Raw genomic sequence first — 16,196 nt, 5'->3', positions numbered from 1 at the left:
TTCCTCTCACTGCACTTTTTTTTCTCCCTCAGGATGCCTCATCCACAGGCCCAATATTAAATGGGAGGGAGGAGAGGAGGCGGGAGGTGAAGGGGGGGTTTTGGAGATGTCAGCTGGCAAGCCAATCACAGGAGATGGCCTTAGGTTACGAAAAAAAATTATTATTCCTTCCCATCTGTCAATCAACCCCCCACCCCCCCCCATCCTCCACCCGTCGTGTGCAGAGGAGCAGGATGTATGGAGAAGGTAACTTGTTTCCACCCCCCCAGAAAAAAAAGTCTAGGGAAGGTTGCGGCCTGACTAATTGATCCGGATATCGGCCGGCGAGTGCGTGTCGCCGCACGCCGGCGAGCAGTGTGTGTGTGTGTGTGTGTGTGTGTGTGTGTGTGTGTGTGTGTGTGTGGGAGGGGGCGTATACAGTGAATTTTCCAAATTGTTGCCCGCCCGCACCAGCGGGGGGGAGCACATAAAAGGGGCCACAATAAAGCCATAAAGTGCGGCGGTGGCCCGGCACGCTGCGGCCCAAAGGCGACACTTTTTACATCAGCACCATTGTCACTCTGATGGGGGGGAAGTGGGAGGGGGGGGGGGGCGAGGAGGGAGAGTGATGGGAGGCGGGGGGGCGGACTTGTGATGGATGGCCTCGAGTCACACGATTCACATACGAGGAAACTGATCAGCATGAATACCGACAAGATAGCGGGCTTCAAAGGAGAGGCGGGTCGACGCGCAGTCGCAATTCGCCAGACGACTGACGAGGACGCGACGCCACAAAAACAAGACTCTCGCCAATCGCCACTTCCTGCTGGAAGACTCCAACTTCAGTCCTGTTTCCACCAAACTACTCATTTTCATCATTAGCTGTGGTTTCTCTCATCGTATCCCCCCCGCCCAAAAAAAAATCAATGTTTGTAATGTCGCCGAAGGATATCAGAGTCACCAGATTCGATCCACTTTTTCATGAGATCGTGCTAAGGCGCCGACGTGCCTCCAAATGCTGACTGATTAATCGAAGTCCTGAAAAGAATGTCGACCGCTTCGCCCTCCGGAAGCTTCTGTGGCCCCGCGAAGCGCGCGTCGTCGAAACGAGACAGCGTTCGGATTGGCAGCCCGCCGCCTGGCGACGGCCAGATGGCGCTCGGAGCGCCGACGGCTCCCGCCCCCGAACACCTCGTTCCGACTCGGACCACGTCATCCCTGTTGACTACCGCGTCATCGTAAAAGATGGGGGACCTCCCTTTGAGGCAGGTTCTGGTTTTGTTTAGCGCGACGTTAGGGTTCTGTTTCAAGGCTGTTCTGGTTCCGGCTCTTTTTTTAGCGGCACGTTCTTGCTCCGTTTAGTACATTCTGAAATTCTGTTTAGTGGAAGTTCTGGTTCAGTTTACAGGAGGTTTTTGTTCAGTTTAACTCCATTTACAGGAGTCGTGGTTCTGTTTTTGCTTCTGTTTGTGAGGGTTGCGATCTGTTTTTAAGGCGGAATGACGGTCGGAAGAGGCAAGCGCAGTCTCGTTCCTTGGGTGCCGTAGGCCGGCACGATCCAGGTCCGGAGGGAGAAAATAGGAAACTTTAAGCGGCGCTTCAGCCTTGTTGAGGTTCTTCTTCTGTTTGGAGGTGTTCTGGCTCTGTTGATTTTACCGGGAGGTTCTTGTCTCCTTTCCGGTTACAGGGTGGCTTTTGGTTCTGTTTACGGGGTTTGCGATCACTTTCAGTGCGAGGTTCGTGTTCTCTTTAGGGGTTTCTGGTTCTGGTTGGATGTTCTGGTCTGTTTAACAAGGGCTCTAGTTCTGTTTAGTGGACGTTCTGGTTGTATTTGAAGGAAGTTCTTGCCCTGTTTGAGGTCGGTCCTGGTTCTGTTCACAGAAGTTTCTGTTGACAAGGATTCTTGGTCTGTCTAGAGGACTTTGTGGTTCTTACGGAGGTTTATATTCTATTTAAGGCAGCTGCTGGTTCTGGTTTCTGATAGTGTCAGGTTATTGATCAGTTTAGTACGTGTATTGGGAGGTTCTAATTCTTGTTTATGGAAGGTTATGTTTGAGGTACTTCTGTTTTTTTTATCAGGTTTTGTTTAGTGTGAGACTCTTGTTCTGTTTAAGAGGGGTTCAGTTGTGTTTAGTGGGACGTCGTCGTTCTATTTAGGAGGGGTTCTTGGCCTGTTTACGGGAGTTTTGGTTCTGTTTAAGAGGGTTCACACACACACACACAGAGTGTCTTCTAAGAGCAAAAAGACCCACCGGACCTGCCACTGGAGGTTGAGTGTGAGTGGGGCTCACGATCGGCGCGCGGCGGCGGGGGTCCCGTCCCGGACGTCCGTGTGTCACGCGAGCGTCCTGCAGGTCTGTTTTCCATCAGCGGCGTTGTCGCCGTATTACGGCAGCGTCAGAAATGTGCCGAGCTCAGCGTTGGGATTTTTTTGGATGACGAGCCGGTCGTGAGGGGAATGTGACACGACGACGTTTTGATTGACGAGCGCGGCGCCCCGGCGACGCGGTCTGCGGTCGGACGCCCGACAACGCTGGAAGCGTGTTTCCCCGCTCCGGGCCAACGTGGCTGGAAGCGGCCCCGGCGGTTAAGGTCAAGAACGTCCCAGCCAACCGACGTCTTGTACGCGCGCGCACACACACGGCTAGCCAGCACCTCATGTGCATCTGAGGGGGGGGGGGGGGGGGGCTACCGCAGGGGGAGTGTCAATGAGGTCCCCTACTGGGCCGGTTTCTACGGTGACCTGAGAAAGGCCGTAAGTAGCTCCGGCCTTTTCTCAGGCCTAATCAGCGTATTAGCACAAAGGAGGACATGTGTTGACACCCCCCCGACTGCCCCCATCCCCACTTGCACCCCCACCCCACCACCACTCGCCCCACCCAACCTCCCACTCCCGCCAACAGCAAGGCAGGACACAGGCAGCCAATAAAACCCGGATTAGGAGGCTATCAACACACACTGAGCTGTAGCCACAAACTTTGTGAACACGCCTTGGCCCCGCCCCCCTCCGATGCCATCTTTCTGCTTCATTCGCTGTTTTTTTTCCGTTTTCTTTTTGGGACCCCCTTCGCTTCCTTTCAGGCCCGTAATCTCCTTGCACAATGGACGCCCAGAAATGAGTCATTTTGTCGGCAGAGTCGGATTCTGGATCTGAATCGTCTTTATTGGCCAACTATGTTAAAACACACAAGGAAATTGTCGCCGGTAGTTGGAGTCAAGAAGACACGATAACAAAATGCACATTTAGGACGTGCGGTGGACTCCCGTTGATCGTGGGGGCATCCGTTCCAGATCCACTGGCAATCGATGAAAACCTGCTCTATGAAGAGAGAATATACACAAAATGTTTTACGCCTCCGTGCCCCGCGACTGACCGGCGACCAGTTCAGGGTGTAGTCCGCCTTTCGCCCCGAAGCCAGCTGGGGTAGGCTGCGGCGACCCGCGACCCTAACCGGGATAAGCGGTGTTGAAAATGGATGGATGGATGGATGTTTTACGCCTCCCACATGAAATCCATTTCAAATGATTAGAACACACTTAGCAACTTACAATAAAATGTATTGAAAATACTCTACTTATTGTAGTGTGCGTGTGCATAAGTCCCATTAAGAGGTGGGATGGCATCCGCATGTGAATGTCTGCGCGTGAGCTGTGGTCGACAGCAGCCCTGCGGGAGTGTGCTCATTGTGTTTGTGTTTCACTGTTCTCCCAGCGTTCAATAAATGGCCGAAAAGTAACTTTATTTTAAGCAGAAGACAGCGATGCGTGTCCATCGCCCTGGTGGAAACGCCGGTGCTGTAAAAAAAAAAAAAAAATACATATTTGATTAAAATAAAAATAAAAAAGCACGCTATAGCAGTGGGGCGTACGATGGACCGTGATGTAGTGGCGGAAGACTGTATATGCAACGGGCTGCAATTTGGGGGTCCTCAAAATAATTTACAAAAAAAAAAGGCATTCCTACATATCATTAGCCTAATAGCGCAATTGCCGAAATCCTTTTTGACAGCTTTCGTAAAACAAGGGAAAAAAACTAATTCAACAAATAAGAAGAGTCCAGTTGCCTCGATTCAGTCTTTGCGGATTACTGTGGCCTGGAAGCGAAGTTTGACTTGAATTAAGTAGAAGAAGAAAAATTGCCCCTGGAGTAAAAAAAAAAAAAAAAAAAAAGTCTTATTTTAAGTGTAATCAGATTAGTTTTGAGACTTTTGCCTCGAAGTAAGACAAATATTCTTGGTAAGAGTTTTGAGTTTTTGCAGTGATATATATATTATTATTATTTATTTAATTTAATTTTTTTCTTCTTCTTCTCCTGGAAGGTTCGCGGCATCTTCCCCGCTGCCGATCGGACGGGGGCCCAAAAAGAGTTTTTATGCCGCTCGTAAATCACACGACTTGGCCGCCTGCGATAGCACTTAGACTTAGTCATTGTCATGTCCATTTAAAAAACAAAAAAAAAAGGATGGTCATTGGTCCACTTCCATCGAACTGGACTCTTTTTAGACTAAGATACTGGAACACACTCACCGGCCACTTTATTAGGTACACATGCAGCAATAACCAGGCTCGCTCGGCCTCAAGCCGCTTCTTGGCGCTCCCCGTTGAAGTGTGCTGTCAAACTCCACAAAGACGAATTACATGTTGTGTATTTCAAACAACCACATGACTTTGCCGTAATTTACGTTAGCTTAATGCTAACACATCACGGGAATATGGTCATAAACAAAAATGAATATCCTTCAGTCATTGACATGAAAAATGAGCATTATCCATAAAGACCCTTTTTTTTGATACTGGATGTCATTCCACGGCGTACCTAATGAAGTGCCCAGTACCCAGGTCACCCCGTTAATCGTATTTTGATTATCTTTTTTTTTTTTAAAGCTTTTGTAGAGTTCCCGTGCGACACGTCCTGGAAATGTTTTGCGAGGGGGGGATCATATCGACGCCTTTTGTCGAGATTCTCTTTTAAGAGGCGGGGACAAAGAGGGACAAGAACTCTTGGGCCAAAAGAAACCCTTTTCATGAGAGCGGCAAACACTCCATCCCGTGTGTGTGCGTGTGTGTGCGTCCCACTGGGACGGTGGGCCGCTCTTCAGCCGGACACTGAGGCGTCCTAATTAAAGGCCACTTAAACCCCACAAAGTGCGGCGGTGCAGGTTAGTGTCGTTGAGAAGGGCGTGTGTGTGTGTGTGTGTGTCTGGGGGGGGGGGGGGGGGGGGGGGGGAGATTCATGGCACTCGTAAACAAGGGGTTCCAGGACAGCGGGACAGAAGGGGGGCTACATGCCACAGACTTTGTTCATACAAGATGAAGAGTCAACAGCCCCCCCACCCACACAACCCAGAAGCCCCCTCATCAGCCATCCCCCCTAATAAGCAGCACCTTCACAGAAGCAGCGAGCACAATGCCGGCCCACTCCCCTCCTCTTGCGCTCAATCACCGCCGGGACAATGAGGGGAATCCCCCACCCCCCACCAACCTCTCCCTGCCCCCCCCCCCCCCCCCCCCCCCCCCCCGAAACAGACACTTCTTTTATTGAAATTCTTTGCCGTTCTAATCCTCCGCTTCCTCCGGGCCCAATAATGGACTCCCCGCATCATCAGCCTTTTCCAGCTCCAGGCCCCCTGGCACATCACAACCCGGCCCGGGTCGCAAGTCCGCCCCCTCGGCCCGCCGACAGGAGGGGGCCGCTCACCGGCGGGGCAGGTAAGATTTATGTATCTCACATAACTGCAACAAACATTACTTAGGTGAAGGTTTAGTTTAGGTTTTAGTTTTGTGAAACAAACCTTTTTTTTTTTTTTTTTGTCCTCATTTTGTCAATAAACATTTTTGCGTTCATTTTCTGAAATGTACAAAACATAATTGTTAATTTTTTGAACCAAACATTTTTTCAAAACATTTTCTAAAACAGAAAAAAATGTACATTTTCTGAAACCATTTTTTTAATGTACAGAATTATTTGTAATTTTCTGAAAAACAAACCATTTTTGCAAAATTTCTGAAACAGATTTTTTTCTGAAATATCCATAAGATATTTAAATTCATTTTCTTTACAACACTGTGTAATTTTCTGAAGTATAGAAAACATTTTATTTTTTTTAAATGCACATAAATATTTTTGATAATTTTCTGAAGCATATTTTTGTTTTATTTTCAGAAACAAACAATTTGTAAAAGACAAACAAAGAGGTTTTTTTTTTTTTCTAAAACAACCTCTCCTCCTCGCAAAACAACAACAACAACAAAGTCTGAAACGAACATTTTGTTAATTTTCTTGGTTTAATTTTCTAAAATATTTTTGTTAATTTTTAAAAACAACTACTATTACTAACTACTATTTTTTGGGGGGGGGGGTGATTTTCAGAAGCATGAAAAAAAAAGAAGAGATTTTCTGAAAACAATTCCAAAATGTGTAGCTGGATTTTATTGGACAGCAATGAGAATTGTTTTCATTTGAGTTTATAGCGATCACTTTATTATCATGACCTATTTGTAGTTTAAAAAAAAAAAAGTGACAAAATGCACCTTTGACATTTTGTCACTTTGTACAAAACGTGGGTCTGTGTGTGCGTTCGTTGTGTGTGATATTTGTGTGTGAAGATCCTAATTTGAAGACACCCAACACTCCATGTGAACTGTGAAAAGTTGACTGTTGAAAGTGTGTCCGCGGTGACATCTGCTGGTTAAACAGAACAACACTTAAGCAATCAAAAACAATACAAAAAATACATTAAGGCCTCTTAAAATTAGTTATTGGAACGAACATTTCTGAAAGGTTCATTCAGATTAGTTATAATCAGACTCAAAAGATGATATATGATTCTAGTATCTGGTGTCTTGTATTAAAAGTCAGCAGTTAGTACGAGAAAGTTGGATCATATTCCTTGAGATGCGATTTTAAGGTCCTGTTACTTCCTCCCAAAATATGACATGGGTTGTTCTGTCCCGAAACTTAAGCTCGCGAAACGCCAGTCTCGCGGCGACTCCGAGAGCCAGAAAGATGTCCGCAAGACCCTCCGGCATTTTCTATTCGGGCTCCAGCACGCTGGAATGCCCCACTCGCAAAAAAATAAAAAATAAACTTGCAAATAAACTTGACTATTTATTCCCCCCCCCCACAATTTAAAACTGTTCCCATGTGTTTTAATAACCTGTGTGCGGCTCGCTTTCATCAAAATATTTTTCCAACCTATTTCTTGCCAATTGGTTCATTTTAGGGGCGGATCTGTCTTGACAACCATTGGGCTGAATTGTGACGTCACAGTATGGTGAAATTCAGAACCAAAACAAGTGCTGTCTGCTACGGGCAAATGTTGCCTCAGGAAGCGTTAGGGAATCACTGTAATGTTTCCAAAAAAAACAACAACCCTAAAACAAACATTGTTCTGACTTCAATGTTTCACCGCCACACAGACACACACACACACACACACAGCTCAGATGTGTGACGTTCGACGCCGCCACGGTGCCCAAGGCTCTGACTTGTTTGCCGGTGCTGGTGTCACATGACATCGCATGCCAGCAGAACACAGTCGACCTTTGGCCTGAGGCTACCGCGGGCCTGAATTTGTGCTTATCTGGAACATGACACTGTTTCTCTTTGATGTTGGAAGCAGACTATCAGCTGTCACTCATCTTTTTTGTTGTTTTCATTTTTTTTTCTCCCCTCCGGCGAGGTTGCACCAGGCCTCCCTTTTGTGTGCTCGGATCAAGTGTGAACCTGAGAGCCAGATATCAACACTTTTTATACTTTTCAGTGCTACATACTGGTTGGCAGCCAGTTTAGGGACATCCTATAGCCCTTTTTTTCAGACCGATACCAGTACGAGTATTCACTCTTGAGTGCTCACCAATATCAAGTACCGATACCGCTAGTACTTTTGATGCAGAAAATTTCAAATTACGACAATGACAGATAATTGCAAACAAAAAAACTCTCTTTCTGACGCACATGATGATTCACCGATGTGTCAAACCACCGCAGTGTAGCACCAACTACTGGTGAGGAGGAGTTACTTGATGTCAGATTTTTTTGCCTTTAGTATCAGTGGCTAATATCGGCAACCTTCACGGGTGCCTGATACTTTGAAATAAGGCCGGTATCGGCCCCATGCCACTACCTAATATCGGTACTCACCCATCCCGAGAAAACAATGAACTGGTTGCCCGACAATGTCAGGGCACATGTAGACAAACAATGGAATGTCCACCAGAACCTCAGAACTGAGAAACAAACAAGCTAAACTAACAACTCGTGCACTGTGCTGCAATTAATTTGCTTTATTGGGATAATGCGATTTAGTCCCACTAAATATTTTTCCTGAATTCAGTTGCGCTTCCACATACGTTGTTTTTGGCAACTTTCTTTCCCAAATGTAGTGCTGTTTGGGTGAGTGCCTGAATGAGCGGCATTAACTTTGTGCACTTCCTATGTCGTCGCGTTGTGAAGTACAGTACCTGCATCGGTTTATGCCACATCCAATATGGCAGACGCGCTGACGTATAGCAGCAACGGGCCAACACTCAACCCGTTCAATGAGGCGTCTTCCGTGGATTTATACGCACTCCGTGATTGGCCCGTGTTACCCGCGTGACTCCAGCCGACCAATCCCGAGGGTGCAAAGCTCCTGGTGGGCGGAACCTTGGAGGCCGAGACCGACCGTGGTGCGGAGGCGAGTAGAGATTACGTCAAGCCTTTAAACGGCGCCGTGTTGTCAGCTGCTGCGAAAGACGACTGAAAAGAAGCGGCCGTGTTTGCGTCTTCTGAGTAGTCAAGTTTGCATTTTTTAAGTATTTGCTCTGGGCGCCGCGAAGATGCAAGCGGTTTTTCCGTAAGCGAGAGCCTCGCCAGGATAACGGACCGCTCGAACCTGCTCAGGTCGGTGTCGGAACCATTTTTCCTCTCATTTGTGATGAGCTAAGGAGGCTGTAGCCTTTTTAGCTAGCTGGCTATTGTTTACTTCCGCGTTGGTCTCCGGGTCAGAGGTCGCTTGTTTAACTTTAGTAATGTTACGTGGGCACCTTAAAACCTGCCTTCTGATTGGCTGGCGTGACTAATTATTACTTTCACTTTAGGAAGATGCCCTGCGCCGTAGTCATAATAATCATTACAACAAAGGACGGTATATAAATAATCTACTCGGACTCTTTGTCATATATATTTTTGGCATTTTGAGTCATATTTTCTACGCAAGTGGTTAGCACATCTGCCTCGAAGTTCTGACCTTCCTGTGTGCAGTTTGCATGTTCCCCCAGTGCTCCTGTTTTTTTCTTCTTCCAGTACTTCACCTGGTTTCCAAAATCTAAAAATATGAATGTTAAGTTCATTGAAGACTGCTTTCAATACCCACACCTTTCAACACCCATACTTTTGTCACACCCGTGGAAGATATGGGTTTCAACACAACACTCACCCCTTTCCTGGTGAATCTAAAAAAACTAGGACCAGTAGAGTACAAATGTATACAGAGTCATTTGTATGAAGTATACCAGTATTTAAATGCACTGTAGTATTGAGCAAAAATCCAGCCAGACATGACGTGAAAATGATTTTTCATGTCCAGTTATGCTGTAGTCATTAGCACATTCCTAACACCATTCATTTTCCCCATCAATCTGTTATTTGATACGTTTGAACATATGCATTAGTATTTCTATATTTGAGTGCATCATATGTGCCCTTGGACTGATTGTCGACCAGTCTATGGAGTCCCTTATCGCCTAAGATAGCAGGGATCATTTCCAGCTCACCCGTGCCCCTAATGGGGACAAGCTGGATAGAAAATGGAAGGCTAATGCTCCGGCTGAGCTGTCCAGGCTCTGAAAATGGAGGTTGTGACGATTCCTATTTTGACTGTTTAGGTGGCAGCCGGTGTGTCCGCCATGAATGTGGGTACGGCACACAGCGAGGTGAACCCCAACACTCGCGTGATGAACAGCCGCGGCATGTGGCTGTCGTACATCCTAGGCATCGGCCTGCTGCACGTCATCCTGCTCAGCATCCCCTTCGCCAGCGTGCCCGTTGTGTGGACCCTTACTAACCTCATCCACAACCTAGTAGGCGGGCGCACGTCATCATTCATCCAACATCATGATGTTTTAAAAATAACAATAATCTTTTTTTTTAATTATTATTATTATTTGTTTGCCACTAACGGTGTCTAGACTGTATGTAATGTTATCTTCATTTCATTTTTTTTTTTTAAAGTAAGAATAGTTCTATGTGACCCCCATCTTTTGGAAAAAAGTGAAATTTCTTTCCAAGGAAAAAAGCAAAACCTTTTTTTGAACAATTTCAGTGTCATTTACATTTTCTATAAGAGAAGTGGAAAACTCTATTTAAAATCATATTTTGGTGAAAAAAAAAATATTATTTGAAGTCCTCTACTGATCATGTGTTTGTCTTGTGCGCCGCAGTGCATGTACCTGCTCCTGCACACGGTCAAAGGGACGCCCTTCGAGACCCCCGACCAAGGCAAGGCCCGCCTCCTCACTCACTGGGAGCAGATGGACTACGGCGTGCAGTTCACCGCCTCGCGCAAGTTCCTCACCATCACGCCCATCGTCCTGTAAGAAGCAACGTGTAATTATTTGCATTCTGTTTAAGTACGTTATTACAGTATGTTTTTGTCTTTGTCAGATCAAATGTGCGTTCTAAATTGTATTCTATCAACACTAAATTCCGCATGACCACATGTCAATGGCTAATTGGGTTGCTCTTCCGTGTGTATGGCACAGGTACATCCTCACCAGCTTTTACACCAAATACGACCGCGTGCACTTTGTGGTCAACACGGTGTCGCTGCTCACCGTTCTCATTCCCAAGCTGCCGCAGCTGCACGGCGTCCGTCTCTTCGGGATCAATAAGTACTGACCGCGGCGGCCACGCTGCCATCTTCTCGGAGTGCGTCCCCCAGAAGAGACGCCTGCTCAGAGGACAAAGCGTGAGAATGTTGTTGACTTTCAGACTGGAAGCGTTCGGACGGGATTAGATGCTAGTTAGCATGTTACCGTACGTTTCTCCGATGAGCCGGTGGGGGTAGTCGGGATCCTCTCCGCCCGGTACTGCCAGTAGAGGAGTTTCCCAGCATGCATCAGTGTGTGGTCCACTCGCTGCTACGCTCGCTTTTGTCGCATTTACTGTTGACATTTCATATTTATTGTTAATATTGTTGTTCTTGTTTGTTTCGGCGTACCTGCTGCCGCCATTAAAAGGGCTGAAATGGAAGATTTGTTCACAATGAAGGTTGTTAGCAAGTGGTCATGTGATCCTGTGTAAAAATATTCTAAATATATACAGTATTTTTCAAACTCACTGTTGTCAAGTGTCATATTTGTCCTGCATCCATCGATTCATCCGTTCTCTATAGCGCTTGGCCTCATCAGGGTGATGGGTGACTCGGGCGAGAGGTGGAGTGTGCCCGTGACTGGTCACCAGCCGGTCCCAGGTAATATGCGTTCTGTTCAACTGTATTCGTTGTTGTATCAATTTGCATCGTTAGTAAATGTTCTAGGCAGCACGGTGGCGTTGGAGTGAAAGGCGGGGCTTGTCGCCATCTAGTTTTGACGTCTTGCTCTGTATTGAGGTACTATTTCTAATCTTTTTACAGAAAGATACTATGAGGGGTATATACAGTACGTACATTTAAGCATTCACAACAAATGTTCTTTTTTTACCAGGGTGTCATCAAAACTCTGCGAAAAAGCCAAATCGTCCAGCAGAAGGCAGCAAAGATTAGTCAGTGGCAATCGGGCATGCATGCTTGCAGGTAGACATTATTATCTGATCTTTTTAGTCATTTATTTTCCTTTTACAACATTTTTTTTCTGGGTTCCTTTTCACAAAGATAAGCACAATAATTCGCGAACATCCTGTTATTTACACTTGATCTCATTCATTGTATTGTAAATTGTCCTCATAAAAGGCCTTGTGTTGATGTTATTTTCGTAGGCGTGGCAACTAAGCAGCAATGCAGCTTTCAACATAATGTTATTATTATTTTTTTTGCTTCCAGCCGACACACTCAGATATGAAGATGGAGCCGGTGGTACCAAGCAAGAAAAAGGAGGAACTTCATTTGTGGTCATTTATTGATGAGGCTGCATGAGTGAGGAAGCGACTTGAAGGTTTTTTTGTTTTGTCTTTTTTTTTGAATAGCAAAAAACTGAATTGACAATGATACTGAACATCTCACAGCAAAAACACTACAGTACCGTATTGATTTGAAGCGTATAATCCAAGCCTAGGGCGTCTCATGATCGTCAAACATTCTTGTTGCGTTGACCGCGTAAAAACTATTGATTTGAAGTGATCAGAATAGGTTCCTGTTGTTTTCAAGATGCAAGGCCATGACGAGAAGCGGGCCTCAGAAACCATGCGGTGACATCACGTTTCTCCCACGGCCGAAGTCTTTTAAATCCGTCCTTGCGGCGCTTCTAGAGCATCCATTTCTAAGAAAAGTTGTAAGAAAAAGTCTTGCTGACACATTTTGGCATGAGGACAACCACAAGACACTTTAAACTGCTTCTTGCATTCCACAACACTGAAAGAACTTCCAGAAAGGATTCTTGGAAGAGTTCACGTTCAAGTCGGAACGCCGCGGAGGCCTCAACGACGTGTGTTGCCGTCTCTGTTGCGAGGCAGAATCCAGAGAATGCAACAAATGAAAGTACAACAGTCACTGTGTGACTTACGGAGCGAAGATCAATAGACAACAAATCAATTGTTCCTCTTCATTTGTTTGAACCTTCAAGGCGCAGTTTAATCTTTCAACACAAACTAAATACTGTAGAGACCGAAAACATTTATAGTGCATAGTGCGTGTCATCACATGCGTACATAGTACAGATACAGTATTCACATTATTCCCATACAATACCAGTGAAAGGTTTAGACACATCTTCTACAACTATTGAATGGAAAAACTGTCCAAACTTGACTGGTTGTGTACGTACAGAGTATGCTCATGCAACATGTACTCACAAACATCATAGTACATGTATTTGCATTCATACGCACTACATGTGATCGCATATGTGCATACTGCATGTATTCACATATATAAATACATCATCAATTTGCATACGACCATACGGTAGGTACTACATGTATTCGCATATGTTCATAGTACATGTACTTTGCTTACTGACATTGCACCAGCATTCACATACGCACATACGGTAGTATATATGTAGTCGTGTATTCCCATATGTACATAATCCTTGTATTTGCAATTTCGCACACATACATACTACGTGTATTTGCATATGTACATAGTGTATGTGGTCACATGCTTGCGTTGGATATGTAGTCCCGTAGAGTATTTGGAGAGTACATGTATTCACGTCTCCCCAGCCTCCGTTCTTAATGGATCATGTCGTCATTTGAATAATTCATCAGAGATGACATGTCAATGATGTACATGAATGTGCACAGGTCATAAATAATCAAGAGCGCTGAGAATTCCCAGGACACTGAACCCACCCGCCCCCCCTCCAAAAGACTCTACATTACGTCTACTAATAACCTAGGCTAAACCTTACTTTTCCTTTCCGCCCACCAGTCGCGATTCATCACGTTGACATACTTCCTTGACACCAATGACTGTACTACTTTCCTATTTAGACCAAGCTTTGGAGGCTTAAATTGTCCCTAAATTCTCCAGAGGTGCGCATGTGAATGCAAATGCCTATTTGTCCATATGTGCGCCGTGATTGGCTGGCGATCAGTCCGGGGTTTAGCCCCGCCTCTCGCCCAATCCGTCCCGCCGCAGGGAATCGATAACCCGACGGATCGATGCAACAAGATGGGCGCGTCAGCAGCCCGGCGGGCCTCGCCTCAGCACTTTGCGCGCCGAGGGCGAGGAGTCGCTCCGACGAGCCGCTTATTGATCAGCGTGAGAGGAAGCTCTTTGGTCTGTGATTGTGCTGCGCTGCATGCCAGGAAAGATGGGATGGATGCCTTTGTGTGTTGTTGTTTATTTGCAGCGTTCAATCAAAGTGTCCCCAAAAAAAGAAAGAGAGGAGAATGAGTGCCAGAGCGCTTTTATACTCTTCCAAAACGCTTTCACTTTGCTAAGAAACTTGGCAGGGTTGGGAAAGGGAATTAATTGTGTGTGTGTGTGAGTGATTAAGTGTGTGTTGACCACATTCTTTCTACAAATAAATGCTCTAAATGACAAACAAATAAATTAACAAAAATGGTAATATTACTCAAACATATAAATAATAAAATCTGAGGAATTTCTCAGTGGTCAGTTTTTTTCTAGAGCTGTATATTGAAATATGGCCGTTAGTCCAAAGAGACTTTCCGCACACTGTGTATGAGGCTTTGTGTTTATTTGACTCATATTTATTTCATTGTCAACAAAAAATCCAACAGTTGTTTAATGAGATAAATAAATAACAAATAATAAGTCAATTTAACCAATTTTAAGGGGGAAAATGCTAAATTAACAAATATGCATTACAGTAATCACGAAGTATTCGCAGAAGATTGGTACCGAATATTCATGAGTAATGGACGTGCCCCTATATTTATTTTTGGGATTGCCTGTAGTGATAGTTTAAACCCAAAATTGTGATCCCAAAACACTTTAATATCATTTCAAAATCCCTCCATCCATTCAAGTGCACCTGTACATGCACATGAGGCCAACGTTGACTTCCGCCAACGACCCAGGCTCAACAGTAGCTCCTCCCTGATAGTTTAGCGGATAATGGAGGATAGGTTTTTGAAGAAAAAAAAAAAAAAGTGAAGTTAATACAATGCCTTGAGATGCGAGTTGAATTTGTCGCATGACCACGCTTGTACCTCAAATCATCTTCCCCCATGAAACATGTTGAGGAACGTGTATCTAAAAATAGCTGGAGCTTTTCGTCAGAGTTTGCGTGGAGGCTCGAGAAGAGGCAGGAGACTGTTTGAAGGTGTTTGCATTTTTTAACACCGCCGCAGCATGCAAATGCATGCCAAAGCTTTTAGTATGCTGCTGTATAAATGCGCTTCTATGTCATGGAGGCAGCGGGCGCGAGCGCGCCTGCATACGACAAGAGGTCAAAAGGTATTGGGACGCGGCTCCGAAAACCTAATTCTTCTTCATCTGTGTTTTCCCATTCATGGGAAAGTTCAAAGCAAAAAGTATATTTCATTATTATGGTAATTCACTGTAGCGTTCTGCACAGTTTGAACATTAACACACACCACTTAAATCTAGAAATAAAACTAAATAGTGATTCAATCAAAACGTATCGCACGTAAGTTGCAATTTTACCGACATTGCACCTAAGCAAATATTTAAAAACAAACAGTTATTAATCTGCAAATGTGAAGATAACGAATTTAACAGTTAAATACAACTGAACTGTAGTTAGGCGGTGATTCTTTCACGTACCACTCGAAGGAGCTCACGTACTTATTCGTACTTGAATCTTCTAATCTGTCGTCCTTCACCAGAAATTTCAACGTTTGTGGTTTTTTTTTTTTTTGCGTTTGGAGAGCAGGACGGGTGAAGTTACTTGCGGCCTTCTGCGAGGCTTTGATAAAGTTTGCTGCAGGCATCCTTCCTGATATCTTTTACACCAACCATGCAAACCTTTATCGCTCCATACCTTTGAAGAAACATTAAGGAAACCACAACCGTGACACAGTTTTTATTGAGATAGCCACGCAAATGTGACCGTGCTTACCATTTGAGGAGATAAAATGATGCGTTAGAGCTTACGTGGCTGATAAAAACTCATAGTTTGATATTTTCCCGTGGCGAACGTCGTGCAAGCTTATTATTAGTCACTCGAAATGACTCACATGAAACAATTTTTACCATTCGAGCTACTGGAGCCAACTTACTGCCTTAGGGTTAGCTTACATTAGCGTACTATTGGATGATGCAGTAACTGCAGTGCTAAAGTGGCTAATGTAATTTACAAGCCTGGGGTTAGCTTGGTTAACTCGAGTGCTAATGCTAGTTTGAGGTTAGTTTGCGTTAGCTCACACCGTTAGAGCCTAAATGTAGCGCTAAAGTGGCCAATGTGATTTACTAGCTTGGGTTAAGCTTGTGTTACATTTATACTGTTGGAAAGTTAGTCGGGTCGTTACCAAATGGTCACGTGGTGTGTTGGTTGGCAAAAAGCGACTGTTCAGTTACCACCCAACCGGGAGTCATCAGGTTACTCGCAATTATTTTTGTTCAGTAATAATGCTAGTGTCATGTATG

The 16,196-nt window shown here is 45.0% G+C and overlaps 1 protein-coding gene across 1 annotated transcript; it reads left to right on the top strand.

Annotated features, from left to right (window-relative positions):
* Positions 1-8,648: 8,648 nt before the first annotated feature.
* Positions 8,649-11,314, top strand: ormdl3 (ORMDL sphingolipid biosynthesis regulator 3). Its single transcript, XM_061706274.1, has 4 exons — positions 8,649-8,863; positions 9,847-10,041; positions 10,402-10,553; positions 10,723-11,314. The coding sequence occupies exons 2-4, from the start codon at positions 9,868-9,870 to the stop codon at positions 10,856-10,858; spliced, it is 462 nt and encodes a 153-aa protein (XP_061562258.1). The 5' UTR covers positions 8,649-8,863; positions 9,847-9,867; the 3' UTR covers positions 10,859-11,314.
* Positions 11,315-16,196: the final 4,882 nt, after the last annotated feature.

This window comes from Phycodurus eques, chromosome 19 (genome assembly GCF_024500275.1).
Source record: "Phycodurus eques isolate BA_2022a chromosome 19, UOR_Pequ_1.1, whole genome shotgun sequence".
NCBI lineage: Eukaryota > Metazoa > Chordata > Actinopteri > Syngnathiformes > Syngnathidae > Phycodurus > Phycodurus eques.
This window is presented reverse-complemented; position numbering and strand designations above follow the sequence as displayed.